Here is a 20,685-nt window from a genome sequence, read left to right as displayed (position 1 = left end):
GCAATGCCAATAACCTTCAACGGCCCAGAAAGGGAACAATTTAACTTTTGAGCCTCATTCCTGCATGTAGTAAATTCTTCTTAGAGATTTTAAATACTTAATTTTTTTTCTTTTTGTTTTCTGTCCCTTTGTTCACTATCTCTCTCTCCAATCCAATATTTCCTTCCCTCTTTCTCTTTCAATATCTGAGTTGACTCTAATTCACCCACTTTAATTCACCTTCCTTCTCCATCATTCCATTTAATCCTTATATCTGATTGGTTAAGGAGATAAGACTGTTGGTTCCATTGTCATTCACTAAGGTCCCAAATGCCCCTTTGTCCTAACCGTCCTATTATCAGCTTGCACTTCACGAAACTTATAGGGCAAAGGGTTTATGGGCAGAAGGGTAAGGGAAAATCTCGAATGGCCCATGCGAGATGCCCCACTCTAGCAAAATCTGGGCCACCAAATTTATAATAAATTCCTTCACGGCTTTGTATCACCTCACCCACCCCCACCCCTGCAACCTCCTCCAGTCTTATGTGCCAGTGCTTCCAACCTTCTGTACATTCACCACTCCCTGTAGTTCACTGTATTCTCCATTCCCTCTACTGCACTATCAGCTGTCTTGGCCTCTGGAGCTCTGAATCTCAATGCTTCTCTCTCTCCATTTTAAAAGCCTTTTCAAAACCTACCTCTTAATCGCTCAGTTATATCCCACAACTCTTCAATGACGGCATAGCATCCATATCTTCGCTATGAAGTGCCCTGAGATGTTCATTAAAAGCAAGTTGTTGATAAAGTTGTCCACATCCCAGACCATCCCACCCAAAAATACCTAACATTCAATGGCGCTGAAATTCTGGATCCGGCTAAGGCCTGTTACCGCCGTTTTGTGGCAGCCATGCAGCGGAATCGAGTGGCTGCTGCGTTGCAGTCGATTGGCCGCCATGATCCAAATTCACCTCGGGGATTTTTCGGCCTTCTGGCTGCTGTCGACCGTAGTAAACGCATCATCAAAGTGTGCACCGCCACTCTCCCGCTCCTACATGGGCCTTACACTAAGCATCCATAAGACAAAGGTCTTCCAACAACCTGAGCCCGCCACACAGCACTGCTCCCCCAGCCATCAAGATCCACGGTGCGGCCCTGGACAACGTGGACCATTTTCCATACCGCGGGAGCCTATTATCAGCAAGGGCAGACATCGCCGACGAGATTCAACACCGCCTCCAGTGCGCCAGCGCAGCTTTCGGCCGCCTGAGGAAAAGAGTGTTCAAAGATCAGGCCCTTAAATCTGCCACCAAACTCATGGTCTACAGGGCTGTAGTGATACTCGCCCTCCTGTATGGTTCAGAGACGTGAACCATGTATAGTAGACACCTCAAATCGCTAGAGAAATACCACCAACGATGTCTCCACAAGATCCTGCAAATCCCCTGGGAGGACAGACACACCAACGTTGGCGTCCTCGATCAGGCCAACATCCCCAGCATCGAAGTACTGACCACACTCGACCAGGTCCTCTGGGCAGGCCACATTGTTTGCATGCCTGACACAAGACTCCCAAAGCAAACGCTTTACTCGGAACTCCTATGTGGTAAGCGAGCCCAAGGTGGGCAGAGGAAACTTTTCAAGGACACCCTCAAAGCCTCCTTGATAAAATGCAACATCGCCACCGACACCTGGGAGTCCCTGGCCAAAGACCGCCCTAAGTGGAGGAAGTTCATCCGGGAGGGTGCTGAGCACCTCGAGTCTCATCGCCGAGAGCATGCAGAAAACAAGCGCAGGTAGCGGAAGGAGTGTGCGGCAAACCAGTCCCACCCACCCTTTCCTTCAACGACTGTCCCACCTGTGATAGAGACTGTAATTCCTGTATTGGACTGTTCAGTCGCCTAAGAACTCGCTTTTAGAGTGGAAGCAAGTCTTCCTCGATTTCGAGGGACTGCCTATGATGCACCTACATCCCAATCTGCGACCAGTTAGCCCAGCATCTGTCGTTGAGAAAATGCTGGAGTCCATTATTAAGGAAGCAGTCACAGGAAATTTGGAAAAGCATGATTCAATCAAGCAGAGTCAACATGGTTTTATGAAAGGGAAATCATGTTTGACAAATTTGTTGGAGTTCTTTGAGGATGTAATGAGCAGGGTGGATAAGGGGGAACCAGTGGATGTGGTTTATTTGGATTTCCAGAAGACATTCGATAAGGTGCCACATAAAAGACTGCACAAGGAAAAAGTTCACGGGGTTGGGGGTAATATATTAGCATGGATAGAGGATTGACTAACTAACAGAGAACAGAGTCTGGATAAATGGGTCATTTTCCGGTTGGCAAACAGTAACTAGTGTGGTGCCGCAGGGATCGGTGCTAGGCCCTCAACTATTTACAATCTATATTAATGACTTGGATGAAGGGACCGAGTGTAATGTAGCCAAGTTTGCTGATGATACAAAGATGGATGGGAGAGCGAAATGCAAGGAGGACACAAGAAACCTGCAAAGTAATATAGACAGGCTAAATAAATGGGCAAAAATTTGGCAGATGGAGTATAATTGTAGGAATATGTGAAGTTATCCACTTTGGCAGAAAAAATAGAAAAGCAAATTATAATTTAAATGGAGAAAAAGTGCAATGTGCTGCAGTACAGAGACCTGGGGGGTCCTTATGCGTAAAACACAAAAAGTTAGTATGTAGGTACAGCAAGTAATCAGGAAGGCAAATGGAATATTGGCCTTTCTTGCAAGGGGGATGGAGTATAAAAGCAGAGAAGTCCTGCTACAACTATACAGGGTATTGGTGAGGCCACACCTAGAGTACTGCGTACAGTTTTAGTCTCCATATTTAAGGAAGGATTATACTTGCCTTGGAGGCTGTTCAGCTAAGGTTCACTAGGTTGATTCCAGAGATGCGGGGGTTGACTTATGAAGATAGGTTGAGTAGGTTGGGCCTATACTCATTGGAGTTCAGAAGAATGAGAGGTGATCTTATCGAAACATATAAGCTAATGAGGGGCTTGACAAGATGGATGCAGAGAGAATATTTCTCATAGGGGAAACTAAAACTAGGGGGCATAGTCTCAGAATAAGGGGTCATATATTTAAAACTGAGATGAGGAGGAATTTGTTCTCAGAGGGTTGTAAATCTGTGGAATTCTCTGCCCCAGAGAGCTGTGGAGGCCGGGTCATTGAATATATTTAAGGTGGAGATAGACAGATTTTTGAGCGATAAAGGAGTGAAGGGTTATGGGGAGCGGGCAGGAAAATGGAGTTGACTCCATGATCAGATCAGCCATGGTGTTATTAAATGGCGGAGCAGGCTCGAGGGGCCAAATGGACTACTCCTGCTCCTATTTCTTGTGTTCTTATGTGCAAAATTTACCTGCTAAAATCCTTTTTCTGTCGGTGCACCTTGTTTTGTGTGTGCGGCGCCCGGCGGACAATTATGGCCCCGGGTTCGGCAGGGCCGCCAACAGGCAGCCTGGTACCCCCTCTTGGGTGCCAGGCAGCTGGTCCGGCAGAAACCCTCCCTGGTGGCCCAGTGGCCAAACCTACAAAATCTGCTTCTCTCCCCTTTTTAAATGAAGGGAGAGACGTGGTGACGCACTCGCGCACTGATGTCATCACCACTCCACCGTTGAATGATAGCGGCGGAGACTCAGTCCCACACCAACTTCCGCCCTTCACCAGCACTTACTGCCGCACTTCCACCCCCATTATGATGGGTTTCCGGTCTGGTCAGAAAAAAAACAAGGCCTGAATATTGATCAAGAGTTGACCTCTTCCCATACGATGTTAAGAACAGTTTTTAAAAAAAATCTACCTGGCGCACTTGAATTTCGGCCCCGATGAATCTATCATATCGCTGTTTTAGACATAAGAACGTGAAGATGCAGGTATTCTTCAATGTCTTACTGATCATTTTTGCCTAAATCTCAATTCCATTTCTCTTTACTCTTGTAGCTGGTGAATTCAATAGCTAAAACGTATGTGGGAACAAATGCGTACATGGCGGTGAGTAAATCTACTGATGTCACAAGTACTACTGAATAGAGCCTTTCTCAATATTGCCGAAGTATAAATTGGACAATATTGTATTCCTTGAGGCAATCACAAAATACATTGTTTCAATTTATTCTTCTAACTCTATGCTATTTTTAACAAGCAAAATGTAATCGTCATATATATGTACTGGAAAGACATGCAGTCAGATCCTGATAAATAAAATACATAACTAATTTGAAGAGAAATTTTGTGTGGGCGTCCAAATTTTGTGACTCAGGATGAATCCAGGGGTGTATTTATCTGGATTCTACTGTACTTCTATCACCTTCATTGCCAAGGGAGTGGGGCAGTGAAGGTGGAGCAGGTCTTGCGAGAATCTGTTTTTAGCTGTAAATTTGTCAGTTTCATGTGCAATTCATAACATTTAGAATCTGTTAACCAGTGATCTGGGAAAGTTGTAAAAAAGTGAGATTAACATTAAATAAACTGTAACTCAATTTGCAAGAAATGATGCATCTTCAGCCGCAGTCCTCGCTTGAACTGAGGCAGGGATTGTGTTGTCCCCACCCTATAGAATGAGCACCCAGATGTTTCATCCTATATTGTCCATGTGCATGACGTTGTACAGAGACGACCATGCTCCATTTGGAAATGTGCCTTATTCCCATATATGCAGTACCATATGATACTGGTCTTCCTGTTTCTCTCTCTTTGGCTATATCAATTATATTATTAAAAGTTTTGTGTAGGGTGCACATTTTTTGTCCATAAATCCAATTTCCTGTTGTCATCATTTTTGGTCATTTTCTTTCAACATTTACCAATGCAAGTTGCTATGTCAACATTTTCCACTTAATTTTGCTTTATCAACTGTCACAATGTAGTTGCAGGGTCTGGCAAGGGAGTGGCTCTGTGGATCACATTTATGAAGTCTCTTTCACAACTTTGTCACCGTCTTGTATGTTTTTTAAAAAGTAATTTATCAACTGATTGTTGTCATAGACATAGACAGTTTACTAAGTGGAGTTGAGTCCAAGATCAGATCAGCCATGATCTTATTGAATGGTGGAGCAGGCTTGAGGGGCCGGATGGCCTACTCCGTAAATTTAGATGAAGAATAATGTATCTTTCTGTGTTTATGAAGCTGCCGAACACCTTTAAGAAGAAAGGAGAGGCACATCTTAAAGGAACAATCATTTTTGCAAAGCATAACATTAGTAAACATAGCAATTTGACAACCCATTTATTTCACCCTGACTTTTTAAAAATGTATTTCCCCACTCCCCTCCCTTCAGTTATTATCTATTTGTTAGTCTCTTCCCTTTATTTAATTCTGCATCCAAGATGGTTGACCATGCAGTGTGCTGTTCTTTGTCTGCAACTGTAGACCGACTGCTCGGCGAGTATCAGAACCATATGCTTTAACTTTCATTTTTTTTAAATCTCTAGCTTCTTCCCACGGCTCAGCGGGTTTATCCAGTAACTAGCTCAGTCATATTTATAGGAAGATTCCTGATCCAGGCTCCAGTCTGTGTTGAGTTCTCTGAGGTGGTGGAAGATGCAACAAATGACTGCAATGTATGGCGAGGAAAATCTGTTATAATTCCCACTCCTGATCACTGACCACTGCATGTGTGGAAGTTGGGCAAGGACAGGTTCAGACTCAACTGTGATGTCTCCCCACAGCCAAGTAGATGTTAATAATGGCTATTTGGGCAAGCTACTTGAGGATGATTAGTGCCCATGGAACGACAGACACCTTAGCAGTGAGTCAGTGCCTTCAGTAGAGATGGAGAGAAAATCGTCGAGAAAAAGCAAATTTGGCAAAAAAAGCACATTTTCTTTCCTCCTTGTGAAGAAACATATTGTGTCTGGGGCATTCCGCTGATGATCTGGTGGGAGAGAAAAGCTCACGGTCTGGGGGGGTCTTGGGCACAAAGCTGTAACCCACCACTACATAGAGAATCATGCTAGTGCACTGCACCAGTAGGTTAACTGATCTCAAATCTATATTTAATAGTTAGGTGCTAAATCTTTCAGGGTGTTTAATTAGACTTGAGGTCTAAGTATTAAACATAAAAATGTGTTTATTCAGAGTGACATTTTCTGTCACTGTCTGTTTGTGCAAATACTAAGAATATTGTCGTTCTAACAATCTAATCTTAATATAGTTTATTGAAGGAAAAAGTCCAGAAAAAGCGCAGCTGGACAAGTCAGTAAAGCTTACTTCAAACACATAAGTCCCTTTTTATACGATGGGCTTTTGCAGCATTGTCTTAATTGGATGGAATTTATTTTTTGCTTTGAGTGAAGAATAGCTCATGAAAATCCAGCTTAAAACCGTTGTTGCCCATTAATCAAATTGCTATGGTTTTCTTTGAGTCCTTTCTCAAATAATGTATCAAGCAAATCTAACTGATGCTTACATTACTATTTTCAATAATTTCACACAATATTTACTTGTTAAAAAAAATCCGAGATATCCTATCTATATAAAGGAATGTATTATTAGTCTCGTAGACTGATCACGTTATAATGGTTGTATGCAGGTTAGAAAGTCTGGAAAATGCATGCCTGTTGATTTTTGACTGACACCAAAAGCATTTACGTCAGGCATAAATACAGTAGCTTTTTGAATGTCTTTTCTCCCAAAGTCTTTGCCGTTACAAAATTACTTGCAGTGTAAACCAAGGCTGCAGTTAATTAGAAAATAAATATCTTGAGGGTGTGAACTAACATTTGGAGTGGATATGAATTTTGTACTTGTGATTCACCACATGCCAAATTCCTGATCTCAGCTGTGCTTTTGGTGAGGGGCTCCAAATGGAGGCAAGATGTTTCCCACAGTGAGAAGGGAAAAACTGCAGGGGGAGGCTGGGCTTATTTTGTGCAACTCTTTGGACTGCTCAGGAGGGAGTTGGTGAAAGGCCTGGAAGTGGATCAAGTGTTCACCCTCAAATTAGAGAATGGTACTATGGTCAAAATCAAGACCATGATAGCTGAGGTTGATTTTTAATAAATAAATAGCACTGGTGTGGACCCCTGTATAACCTACAACGGTTTGGATAAAAACAATGAGGTAGGTATAACTAATCCATGACCCTTGATTCTAAAAGCAGCAGTCATTTGTTTTAATTCTTGAGATTTGGGCATCTGAGGAAAAGCCAGCATTTATTGCCTATTCCTAGTTGCCCTGAGCAGATGGTGGTGGTCCTTCTTATTGAACTGCTGCAGTCTGCATTTGTAGTGGTTTGCTACATACAATTAAGTTTATTTTTTGTAATTTATTTCATCAGCCATGTGTCTGCCAATTTCACCAGTCTGTCTATGTTCTCCTGAAGTCTGTTATTGTCCTACTTATTGGTTACTACATTTCTGAGTTGTGTACCATCTGCGAACTTTGAAATGATGCTCTGTATACCCAAGTCCAGGTCATTAATATATGTCAAAAGAGTAGTGGTCGTAATACCAACCGCCGTATACTTCCCTCCAGTCTGAAAAATAACAATTCACCAGTCCTCTCTGCTTTCTGTCTCTTAGCTAATTTCATATCCACGCAGCCAGTGCCCCTGTTATCCCATGGTCTTCAATTTTGCTAACATGTTTATGATGTGGTACTTTATTAAATGCCTTTTGAAAGTCCATATACACATCAACTGCACTACCCTTATCAATCCTCTCCGTTATTTCATCAAAGAACTCAATCAAGTTAGTCAAACACGATTTGCAGGGAGGTCTTAATGCAGCTGTACAGGGCCTTAGTGAGGCCTCACCTGGAATATTGTGTTCAGTTTTGGTCTCCTAGTCTGAGGAAGGACGTTCTTGCTATTGAGGGAGTGCAGCGAAGGTTCACCAGACTGATTCCAGGGATGGCTGGGCTGTCATATGAGGAGAGACTGGATCAACTGGGCCTTTATTCACTGGAGTTTAGAAGGATGAGAGGGGATCTCATAGAAATGTATAAGATTCTGACGGGACTGATGCAGGAAGAATGTTCCCGATGTTGGGGAAGTCCAGAACCAGGGGACATAGTCTTAGAATAAGGGGTAGGCCATTTAGGACTGAGATGAGGAGAAACTTCTTCACTCGGAGAGTTGTTAACCTGTGGAATTTCCCTGCCGCAGAGAGTTGTTAATGCCAGTTCACTGGATATATTCAAGAGAGAGTTAGATGTGGCCCTTACGGTTAAGGGGATCAAGGGGTATGGAGAGAAAGCAGGAAAGGGGTACTGAAGGAATGATCAGCCATGATCTTATTGAATGGTGGTGCAGGCTCGAATGACCTACTCCTGCGCCTATTTTCTATGTTTCTATGTTTGCCTTTAACAAACCTGTGATGGCTTTCATTTATTAACCCATATTTTTCCAAGTGCCAATTCATTTTGACCTGGATTATTATCTCTAATAGTTTCCCCACCATCGCCATCAGGCTGACTGGCCTGTAGTTGCCATGTTTATCCCTCTACCCTTTTTTTGAACAGGCATGCAACATTTGCAATCCTCCTGTCCTCTGACACCACTCACAATCTAGGATTGGAAGATTGTGGCCAGAGCCTCTGCACTTTCCACCCTTAATTCCGTCAGCAACCTAAGATACATCCCATCCAGACTGGGTGACTTTTCTACTTTGAGTGCTCCCAACCTTTTAAGTACCTCTTTATTTTGATCCGAGCCAATTTCTCTACCACCTTCTTTACATACAGGATTACATAGCCTGGTCTGGTGCTGTATATTCTATTTGGCCCAACCAGTCCATGCTGGTATTTATGCTCCACTCGAGTCTCCTCCTGTCTTTCCTCATCTAATTCTGTCAGCATAATCCTCTATTCCCTTCTCCCTCATATGCTTATCTAACTGCCCCTTAAATGCATCGATACTATTCGCTTCAACTAGTCCCTTTGGAAGCGAGTTCTCACCACTCTCTGGGGAAAGAAATTTCTTCTGAATTCCCTATTTGATTTCTTAATGACTATCTTATATTGATGGCCTATAGTTTTGCTCTTCCCCACAAGTGGAAACATTCTCTCTGTATCTACTCTGTCAAAAACTTTTCATGATTTTAAAGACCTCCATTAGGTCACCCCTCAGCCTTATCTTTTCAAGTGAAAAGAGGCCCAGCCTGTTCATCCTTTTCTGATGGGTATACCCTCGCATTTCTGGTATCATCCTTTTACATCTTTTCTGTACCTTCTCCAGTGCCTCTATATCCTTTTTATAATATGGCGACCAGAATTGTATGCAGTGCTCCAAGTGTGGTCTGGCCAAGGATCGATACAAGTTTAGCATAACATCACTACTTTTCAATTCTGTCCCTCTAGAAATAAACTCTAGTGCCTGGTTTGCATTATTTATGGTCTTGTTAACCTGTGTCGATACTTTTAGTGATGTGTGTTTGTACTCCGAGATCTCTTTGCTCCTCTACCCCAGTCTTACATTTATCTGTGTTGAATTTCATTTGCCAATTATATGTCCATTCTGCAAGTTTATTAATGTCTACTTGTAATTTGTTGCAGTCCTCCTTAGTATTGACACTTTCTCCCCCACCACCCCCCCAATTTGGTGTCATCCGCAAATTTAGAAATTGTGTGTTTGATTCCCAAGTCTAAATCATTAATTGTGAACAACAGTGGCCCCAGCATTGATCATTATGGAACACCACTTCTCATCTTCTGCCGCTCTGAATAGCTACCCTTCACCCCTACTCTCTGCTTTCTGCATTGAAGCCAGCTAGCTATCCATTCTGCTACTTGTCCCCTGACTCTGAATTCCCTGACCTTATGTATTAGTCTATTATGTGGTACCTTATCGAAGGCCTTTTGAAAATCTAAATACATTATATCTACTGCATTACCCTTGTCTACTCTCTCTGTTGCCGCTTCAAAAAATTCAATTAGGTTAGTCAAGCAAGACTTTCCCTTTTGAAATCTGTGCTGACTATTTATTATTATATTTTTGGTTTCTAGATGTTCTTCCATTTTCTCCTTTAGCAAGGATTCCATTCTTTTTCTTACCACTGGTGTTAAGCTGACTGTTCTGTCTGTTCCCTGGACATGTCCTATCTGTTCCATGGACATCTTCTATCTTTACTGTGACATTGGCAGCATCTCCTCTTCAGTGAAGACAGAAGCAAGTATTCATTTAGTACCTCGAGCCATGCCCTGGCCCTCCACAAGGCGATCTTTTTGGTCTGTAATCGACCCCTTCCTTTGACTACTTATATGTTTGTAAAAGACTTTTGGATTCCCTTTGATATCCGCTAATCTATTCTCATACACTCTCTTTGCCCCTCTTATTTCCATTTTCAGTGCTCCTCTGTACTTTCTGTATTCAGCTTATTTCTCTACTGTATTATCAACCAGAAATTTATCATAAGCCACCTTTTTCTGTTTCATTTTAATCTCTATATCTTTAGTTATCCAGGGAGCTCTAGCTTTGGCTGCCCTTCCCTTCCCCGTCATGGAGATGTGTCTAGTCTATACCCAAACTATCTCCTCTTTGAAAGTCTCACATTACTCATTCGCTGTTTCATCTGCCAATCTTTGATTCCAGTCCAGCTGGACCGGATCCCTTTTCAGCTCACAGAAATTAACCCTCCCCCAGTAGAGTATTTTCACATTTGATTTTTTCTTGACCTTTAACTACTTCAAACCTAATGATATAAAAACAGAAAATGCTGGAAATAATAACTTTTATTTATATAGCGCCTTTAACGTAGTAAAACATCCCAAGGCACTTCATAACAATTTTACAGCACGTTAGAAATCTCAGTGGGTCAGGCAGCATCTGTGGAGAGAAACGGTTAACGTTTCGGGTCGATGACCCTTCGTCAATAACTAATGATATTGTGATCACCAGCACCACGCGTAACCTAAAACAAACGTGGCGAGAGCTAGCAACTGAGCTGTGAACTGATCTAATCTGGATAAACATTAAAGGATAGAGGGAGAATAGAATCAGCCAAATTCAGATTGGATTTGGATTCGGAAATCATTTGTAAATTGCGCTGAATACCAATGGAAATGCAACCTCTCTCCGGGCAAAGGTTTTGCACAAGAAAATTGAAGGATAATTGAAGGTGTTAAAACCCCTCACTCTTCCATTTAACAATTGATTGCTGAGTGTTTTGCTTTTAATACTTCTGAAGAACTTAAAATGTAGTTTTGCACTTATTGGGTTACCCTTTTGCCCTTCATTACTGTTGATTATAGCCAATTATCGCTGTGTAATTGAATGGGAAAAACTGCTTTATTTAATCATATAACCTGAAGGTTAATGTAAATTAGGTTTTGAAGGTACTCTGTAGTGGGAGAACCTATAATTAAAACTGGTTGCATGTTTTCTCATTCTTCTTGTAAAACACCAGCTTTAATTTGATTTTTTTTTACCACTGCCCAGGCATCCTATTCTCTTAGACACTTCTAATAATTTTCTTGCAAACAATAAACATGCATTATTTGTCATCACTTGGCTTGAAACTAATGGTTGAATTTGACCCATTCCCTAGAGATCTGAGAGCCTTCTGTGGCTGTGCCTTTTCCTTTATTTTTCCTTTACAAAGAACAAATCAAGCCGATGCAGTAGACCAGCCTTAAATCAGTAATGAATCACTGATTTTATTACAAAGTACTTATTTGTACCTTTATCAGTTCTCTTCCACTGATATAATATGATGTCAGCGATATTGGAAAGTAAAAATTGGAACTTATTAATCCCCTTTTTTAATATCGTGGTCTTTGAGTAAAATTTATATCACGCTTAGAGCACCATATTGATTATCATTGATAGAATACATTAAGAGTTTTAAGTGGAAATATTAACTGAATGCTATGTAGATTCCTCATTAAAACTCATACCTCTGCTGTATAATGGGGAGAAGATTTGTGGTTATGATTCAATCCTTACTTGCCAGTTCCTCATGAGGATGAGGGTACAATCAGTGGGATTCTTTCCTGTACCTGCTAGAGTCCAGCTTATGAACAGTTTTGGTGGAGGCTGTATGTGGGTTGCCGGCTTGCCCTGTCTCACGAGGAAACTAACTGTGGGTGAATTCATCGAGGAGGCCTGTAAAGCTTTTTTTTTTAAATGGGAGGAGATATATTGCCTTTCTAACTCATTGGGGTGGATTTTCAGGTTTTGGGGATTTTGGGTGAAAACGCAAGCGATAAGTGAAAATTAATGTTTTCGCTGTGCTAACATTTTAAGGCCTAACTTTCGGCCTTTGGGTCTGCGCTAGTGGCGCATCGCAAAGGTAGGTGTTGCACAAGTGTTCTCGGCGCAAAAACACGATCCTCGCTAACTTTCGTGCAAGGCTGGGAGCGCTGCGAGAGAGGCCTTGGCAGGAGGAAGAAAAAAAATGTCCGCAAAACATTTACCTTAACTAAGTAATCGCTGCAATAAAAAATAAAAACTTTAACTTTCCTTTGCAGGTTGTCTGACTTACCGCTGCTAGCAGGGCTGCACTGACAGGTTTGGCCTGTTGCTACTCTGGGCACGGCGTACGGGTCAGGAGAGCGCCAAAACTCGATCGCAAACGCAATCGGAGTTGTTGCACGTCGGCGCACCTCTCCCCGGAGGTACTTGGAAGCGCTGCCGCAAACAGGTACCCGAGGATCCCGCCCAGGCTTTGCGACCGGGTTTTCGCCGCAGAGGGCGAAAACCCATTGGGCCAAAAAATTGCGGTCGGAGGCTTCCCGCGAGCGGGTGCCTCCGACCAAAATTTTTTTAACGAAAGTACCAGGTGGTCCCGGAACACTTCCAGTCCGAGGCCTTGATGCCGAGCTCAGTACAGAGGTCCACTGAGCCCAGGAACGTAAGCGCAACCTGAGATCACGTTGCCTGGACCACCAATGAACATGGTAATAATGGTGAGTTCCATTTGTACGAGCTCCCATTACTATCAATGAGAATACCCCCAAAACCACAGAAACACAACAAATAAAAAAAAAAACCTCAATATTTAAAATTAATTGAAATGTAATCAAATTAAATGTTTTGCGAGAAAATTTTTTTTTTTAAATGTTTTAATAGGGTTAAAAATAAACTTACCTTAATGGACAAGGTTTTTAATTTGTGATAACATTTAATTTTTCTATCTTTTAAAACTCTTACGCTGCTTTTACCAGATGTAAAAGTTTTAAGGACATTCGCTGGGCATTAAACTGAAGTGCAAATACATAAAAATGAAATCCATTTAGTTAGATTTTTGATTGTGGTTCAGAAATGCAATCCTTAAAAGAGTTATTATATTCCTTTTACAGCCTGAAAGGATAGCGGGCGAACAGTATGGAATACATTCAGATGTGTGGAGTTTTGGGATCTCATTTATGGAGGTTGGTGAACATACCTGGTTACCTGTTACATCTTAAGAATGAGAAGAATATTGTCTTCCCTCATCTGACATTTATTTACTCCTTTCTCTATTTTCCCCTTAAAATGTGCAATTGGGTTCTGCTGTAATGAACAAATCACCTGACAAGCCTGTGCCTGAAGAACTTGGGTAAATGACAAGAAGGCTGCGGGTGTCTCTGGAACCATACCCTAGTATGAGTCTGAGCCTTCTGGAAAGGATGAGAAAATTACTGATTCAGTCACCCAGCCTACTAGGAGGTGCATGAGCTCAGCACAAGCTGATTCTCTGGTTTCTCTGGCACTATATAAATACAAGTTGTTGTTGTTTCAATCCCACCTCCAGAACCTAGAGAGTGCACTCCAGCAAATTTCTGGCTCCATCTGCAATGGATCTGTGAACGGGGCCAGAAATCCTAAGCCTCAAAGTCCAATATTAGGCATGGGAATCTGACCACACACATGATTTCAGAATTATTGGCGTACCTCCAATGCAACAACGGTCACTGCATTTCAAAGTTATTGTTGTACTTGAAACACTTTGGTATTGTCCTGAGATGTGATAAGACACTATATAAATGCAAGATCTTTGTTTCTTCTTTTAATACACAATACAGGTTGAACCTCCCTTATCCAGAACTCCCTTATCCAGAACTACCTCTCCAGAACCATTCCCGGCTATCAGGTGGCGCATGCGCAGAACTCCAACATGAACAAATTGAAGTCCTTCCTCGCAGCCAACTCCCGCAATCGCTGGCCTGACCCCGCGATCCACCCCCTCCCCCCGCCACCCCATGATCTCTCTCCCGCACTCCCAGCCCCAGGCCAGTCAGCCTCGATATTCCCTTGCTCAGTACCTGTACCATCCAGTTTAACGTGACCACCCCTCGTCTGGAAAAATCCCTTATCCAGAACAGGCCAGATCCTGAAGGTTCCGGATCAGGGAGGTTCAACCTGTATTACAACTCCTTATAATTGCAGTAAAATTAACTAGGATTATGCAGCTCACAACTGCCTCCAATAATCTTCTGGTGTCAATTATATTTTTTTAACAGGAAGGTCAGAGGCAATCTGGATATATATCCCATCACGAGATACACAACTATCCAACCTCATTTCACTTAGGACCTTTAGAACGCAGAGAGGGGACATTTTTATTTTGGGCTGGATTGAAATTCATGCCCAAAAGGTATAAGATCTATGTCGTATAAAAACACTTTTCAGCTTGATGCATGGAAAGTTACAGCCAGTGTATAATGTAAATCTTACAAGAAAATAAGCAAATAGCATGAAATTTACCCATGGATTTTGCATTACTTGTAATGTCTGCCAGTAGTTCAAAACCTTCATTTGGAACAGCTAGACATATGTGCTGTATCTGTGGTGTATCTCGAGTTGTTTCTAATGTTTCAATTTATTGAAGAGCATTGAACCCTTCAGTTAAAAGAATACTACACTTCAGTTCACTGATTTGTCCGCATACTTACACCGTGTATTGCACATGGTAATTCTGAGATACTATTCCATTTAACTGACACAAAATGGTGGTTATTAGTAATTTAGATACCCTAATAGGACTCGATAAAGAGCTGAACAGCTACATTTCAGCTTTGTTTATTCTGTAGCATTGCACCACTTCAATTTGTTTTGTACATTGCTGTCCATTGGTGACTGAGTTCATATTCTTCTGAAATTAAATTAGGCAATTACAATCCGTCAGACTAATAGATTGATTACAGTTCCTAGGCGAGAAATAGCCAGAAGTTCACCTTCCAAGTCTGTTTTCAGCATGTTTCTTGTCTTCATAAATCACGTTAAAGGAAGCATTTATTTAAAATACTAATTAATGTTAAGTGCCTATTTATGATCCTAAGGCAAGCCCCTATTAACGATTTATAATTTCCACATATGTGCTCAAACTAGAAGCAATGCGATGATTTGATATTCAGGCTCAATACGCTTTCTGGTGTAAATTATAATTTATTTTTTTATATATTGTAGCTCTTGCATTGGGATATGAGAAGAGCTCTATTATTTTTAATATATTGAAATGGTTCAGCTGGATGGCTGAGCCATTCAGACAATATAATGTGCAGTAATTAAAACAAGTTCAAATAGAAAATATTTTTTATTACAATCTTTATGACAATGACTATGGAAATGAGGTAAAATGTCACATTCTCTATTTTACTCCAATTTAAATTCTAAGATATTTGTCAGTACAACCTTTTGTGACCTTGCATACATTGTTAAGTGTGCATACCATATAATTTTACTTTCTAAGGTAAAACCCCATTATATTCTCAGGCGAGTCTTAAGGTGGCATTATTCTACAGATCTCAATAATCTTCAATCAGCACTACTTTTAACTTTCCATTTATTTTTAATTTTATTGAGCCCATAGTATATACCTGCTAAGAGAGCACTGGTTAGTCGTGAATAAAAATATCCTGGTTTTGATTTCATACATAAACTATCATGCACGCCTCTTGAATTGATCACTTAATTACTCCTAACCAGAATTCTATCGAGGAATTTCCATACCTCAGTTTTTACACAGGAGCCAACTACTCTTCAATGAGCCTGCGTTCTTCAGAGAACGAAACCCTGGATATCTAAAACACAAAAATAAATTGAGAAGTAAAATCAATATATATGAAAAATCAGGAAATACGTTAAATGAGTGTAGCCTTATGCAAAAACTCCGATGGTATTAGTAAATTGGGTACGTGGACAAAGATCTGAACCAGGTTTTGATCAATAGGTCATTAGAACCTAGGTTACAGTGTTTGAAAGTAAATACAGTGTTGGGATGTATGGCTGAGAATGTGACTTGTAAGTAAGGAGGCGATGTTAAAATTGTATCTGGCTTTCATGATGTCATATCTGAAGTGCTTTGTTAGTCTGTGATCGCTCTATTACTGGAAAGATGTAGAGATGTCGATTGCAGGGAGAATAATGGTAAGGAAAGTGATGGATGGTTTAGAAGGATGGACTAATGGTCTTCTCTTCAAAACTATGTGCTGGGGTTTTGCTGTCACATTGCAGTGTGTCCTCTGAACCCTCCCTCAGATTGGCACTAAATAGGCCGTAACAATGGTAGCTATTACAGTTGGTGAAAATTAAGGTGGGTGAACAAGTCAAACATCTTTTAAAAGGTAACTCTTACCATCACAGTGATTATGTGCAACCCATTATATATTATATCAAATTAGTTTTCAAATATCAATTGGCCTATTAACCTTTTTTTTTTAATCTTTACAATAAGGCTTTCAGAATTCATTGATAAATTGGAATAAAGTAGATTACAGGGCCCAAGTTTCCACATGATTCGCGCCTGATTTTTAGGAGCAACTGGTGGAGAACGGACTATTTTAGAAATCGCAATTCTCCACATTTTTTTTTCTGCAGTTCTAGTCAGGTAGAACAGTTCTAGTTTAGAACAGAATTTTTTCTTCAAAAGGGGGCGTGTCCGGCCACTGACGCCTGATTTGAAAATTTCCACAGTGAAAATGTACTCCAAACTAAAGTAGAATGGCGCCAGTGAAGATTTTTGTAGAACTGAAAAAACCTGTTCTACACGTTAAAAAATCAGGCGCAGGTTACAGATTAGGCGTCCAGAACGAGGTGGGGGGGAAGCGAACTCATTAAATTCAACAATAAATCCTTATTTATACTTCTACAAATATTATACAAATAAATCCAACCTGAATAAACATTTATAAGCCAAGAAAAGATTAAATAAACCATCTTCCTACCTGTGTGAAAGTGCTTCAGCCAGGGAGAATTCTGCAGCCGTTCGTGCCGCTGAGCGAGAGAGAGAGGGAGGGAGAGGGGGGGAGAGAAGGAGGGGGGGAGAGGGGAGAGAGGGAGCGGGTGTCGGGTCGGGGGGGAGGGGGAGCGGGTGTCGGGGCGGGGGGGGGGAGCGGGTGTCGGGTCGGGGGGGGGGAGCGGGTGTCGGGGCTGGGGGGGGGGGAGCGGGTCTCGGGGCGGGAGGGGGGGAGCGGGTGTCGGGTCGGGGGGGGAGCGGGTGTCTGGTTTCGGTCGGGGCGGGGGGGAGCGGGTCTCGGGTGTCGGGTCGGGGTGGGGGGGAGCGGGTGTCGGGTCGGGGGGGGGGAGCGGGTGTCGGGGCTGGGGGGGGGGGAGCGGGTCTCGGGGCGGGAGGGGGGAGCGGGTGTCGGGTCGGGGGGGGAGCGGGTGTCTGGTTTCGGTCGGGGCGGGGGGGAGCGGGTCTCGGGTGTCGGGTCGGGGTGGGGGGGAGCGGGTGTCGGGGCGGGGGGGGGAGCGGGTGTCTGGTCGGCGGGGGGGTGGGGAGCGAGTGTCGGGTCTGGTCGGGCAGGGAGCAGGAGCTGGCCGTGGGAGGAGCCTCATTCACGCAGCCCCAGTGAGGCCATTGGGCCAGGGCTAGGGGCTGCGTGCTTCGGGCCCCTCCCACACAGTTTGGCGCCTGGAGCTACTGCACTTGCGTGCCAACTGTAGCGCGCATCTGCAGAGGTCCCGGCACTGTTTTTAGCGCCGGGACCTGGCTCCGCCCCCCCCACAGCTCGTGCTGGCTGCGCCGAGTGCCACAGGATCTGTTAGTCGGTGGAGAATACCGAGGATTTTTTTAGGCGCCGTATTAGCTCGGAGGGGCGCCCGTTTTTTTTCTTGTGGAAACTTGGGCCCATTGTTACTAACTATACTTGCTGCATTCTGTTGATCTTCAATTGAATAAGATACAAGAAGAGAGTATTTGGTCCATTCAGATCCACCAATAATCCAGGTCCTCTTTCACGATATGTTGAATTAAAATTGAAAATTGTTTTATATGTTTGAATAAATGTGCTTTAAAATTATTTTCTTGCTTTATTTTTGATTATATTTGTTTCATTTTAGCATTCCCCAGCTGAGTAGGCAGGCAAGCGCCCTTGTTTCCAGGCCTGTGTAGGTGTTGGGTGGGTGCAACCTTGATCAGCTAGGCCTCCTGTTTTCCCTCTAAACTTATTCCTGATAGTTCACCTGTGATTAGGAACTCGTCATGATAAGAACCAAAATATCTTGCTATAATTAATGGAAAAGCTGGTGTACCAGAAACATGATTACAATAATGATCTAACCTCAAGTATAACTGAGGTTAGTGGCAGGACAACGTAATTAAAAAAAATGCTGGAAATGTGCAGCAGGTCCATCAGAATCTGTAAAGAGAAAAAAAACAGCTTAATGTTTTTGCATGCAAGACTTTTCCCCAAAACAGAGGCTGTGTGTTGGGACACTACCATGCAGTGCCACAGGTCCATTCCCCATTATGCCATCTCACTATGCTACTTGCAAGGAGCTCCTGATTGGAGGCTAGATGCCAACCCTGTGGGAGAGAAGGAAAATTAGACTGAGCTGCCACCATTTTGCTCTTGTGCCATCTTCTGGCAAATGGCCAGAAGCAACCTCAAAGGTCCCATCTGAGTACATCACCTGGTCCAGTCTTCTGACACATGAGGACTGTGGTCTGAAGGACAACAATGAGAGAAGAAAATCAGTGGAAGAAAGAGGATACACATAGGAAAATGCCTCTGGGCAGACTGTAAACATAACCCACTCGGATGCAGGATTGCTTTGGTCAAATGTCACTTTTATCACCAGATTTATTTGGCATATTAGTACCAATTTGATGCAGGAAAAATGTCATTTTAAGCAATGCACTTTAATGTTACCCCAATACCCTTCTTGTATGATTCTCTTAATTCATCACCTCAAATTGATTCTATTGCCAGTGACTGATATCTAACCACCAATGCTTTCTCCTTCCTGATGTATCGAACTTGTGTCTCACCACCCTGTGCACTGTTTTGCCACACAGGCCCTGTTTTATGTATGTATAGAGTTAAGAGCATTATTACATCTATATATTCAGTACATAGCTTTTCCATTCTTACTGTAATGATTATCCTCAAGTTAAAGACAAAATCTATTATCTATATGATACAAAAAATTCTCATACCCACTATTACACTTTCATGAAAATCTTGAACCGAGAAATGACGGACTGCAATATTTGTATACAGAACACAATGCATTTATGTGACATTCCTATGTCCATTATTTTAATGGTCACATTAACCCGTTCATTTCAAATGGTTTGGCTCCCCATTAAAATAGCGGACAGAGGGATGTGATACAAATGCATTAATATGGGGCATTTTTCCAAGTTCATGCTACTTGACAGGGAGCCTCAGTGCCAGTTGTACTTTGCTCAGTCACAGGAAATCACTTGCACACCACCCATGATTTTCTGTCCGCCAGTGATTTCCTGATATTTCCAGCTGGCAGGGCAAGAGTACCCCCCACCCCCATCAGTAGCACAAACTTGGAAATTTGGCCCTTAAGTGTACATTCCCCACTATTTGCAAACCGTAATTCCTAGGCTTTTGTGACAACAGTGGATGTTATTTATTTAATAGTTTCTCTTGGCTATTGTTTTTTCCTATTTTATTCCCCCATCTATTCCCGGTGTGTGTAATGTTGAGATTGTTTTATTTTTTTTCTAAAGAAATTCAAATGAAGCATTTGATTTAACTGGAAGTATCAGATCTGCCAGTAAACCTCTCCTGTGCCTGTTTTATCTTTACAGTCCTTGTTCACTCTCTACCCCTTAATTTTTGTCACAAGTCATCGTCTCCGGAGTAAAGTGCACAGAACAATTTGGCTTTGTTGTATTTTGTTAATTGGCATGTCAGATGTTCCTCAGAGGGCCCCTTCAACATGATGTTTTTTTATTGAAGCAGTTTGAATGATACAGTGAGTTGAGTAGGCAAAGACAAAGGTTTCAGTGAGGAAAAAAATGTGTCTTGAGATAGGTGAGTAACAGGCAAAAAAAGACTGACAAGGTCACTGCCGTCAAAGTAGCACCAGCAATTGAGGTGGAGAGATAATAGACACACCGTGTTAGTGTTAATTCCATTATATCAGCTACCAGTTGAACGGCGACAGTTGAATGCAGAGTGCATCAAGTGATTCATTTTGGAAAATGTTTGCAGGAACAAGTCAAATGACGAAATCAGGTTGTTTATTTTCTGTGTCATTAATAATGTGAACTTGTGGAATATGTATATATTTTGTGTTCATGTTTTTGTGCATATTTCCACTACTGGTTGTCTTGATGTACACAGAAGATGTTCACGGAAATACATTTCTTCTCATTTTAAGAAAAACTCCTTTATTCAGTTTCTCACCTTTTCACTCGCGCTCCCTATAAGGCACTGATTCTTGCTGCTATGCAGCCCCACGGGGGTGGCCCACAGCCCTTTAGGACTTCGGCAAATGACCATTCTTCATTTCTGAGCCTATATGATGAGCGTTAAAAGGCTATTCAACTGCAGGCAG

General features: G+C 42.2%; 1 protein-coding gene across 8 annotated transcripts in view; it reads left to right on the top strand.

Moving 5' to 3' along the window:
• Nucleotides 1-20,685, top strand: part of map2k5 (mitogen-activated protein kinase kinase 5) — a 246,290-nt gene that overhangs the window by 148,942 nt on the left and 76,663 nt on the right. For 5 of the 8 annotated variants that reach the window (XM_070858529.1, XM_070858524.1, XM_070858523.1 and 2 more), the window contains exons 13-14: nucleotides 3,944-3,994; nucleotides 13,242-13,313. In XM_070858529.1, coding sequence (XP_070714630.1) covers nucleotides 3,944-3,994; nucleotides 13,242-13,313 — 123 coding nt within the window. The remainder of the gene's footprint in view (nucleotides 1-3,943; nucleotides 3,995-13,241; nucleotides 13,314-20,685) is intronic. The other 3 variants (XM_070858527.1, XM_070858526.1, XM_070858525.1) reach the window with 1 other exon arrangement.

This window comes from Pristiophorus japonicus, chromosome 17 (assembly GCF_044704955.1).
Source record: "Pristiophorus japonicus isolate sPriJap1 chromosome 17, sPriJap1.hap1, whole genome shotgun sequence".
Lineage (NCBI taxonomy): Eukaryota > Metazoa > Chordata > Chondrichthyes > Pristiophoridae > Pristiophorus > Pristiophorus japonicus.
Note: the sequence above shows the minus strand (reverse complement) of the source record. Positions and strands in the feature narration are given on the sequence as shown.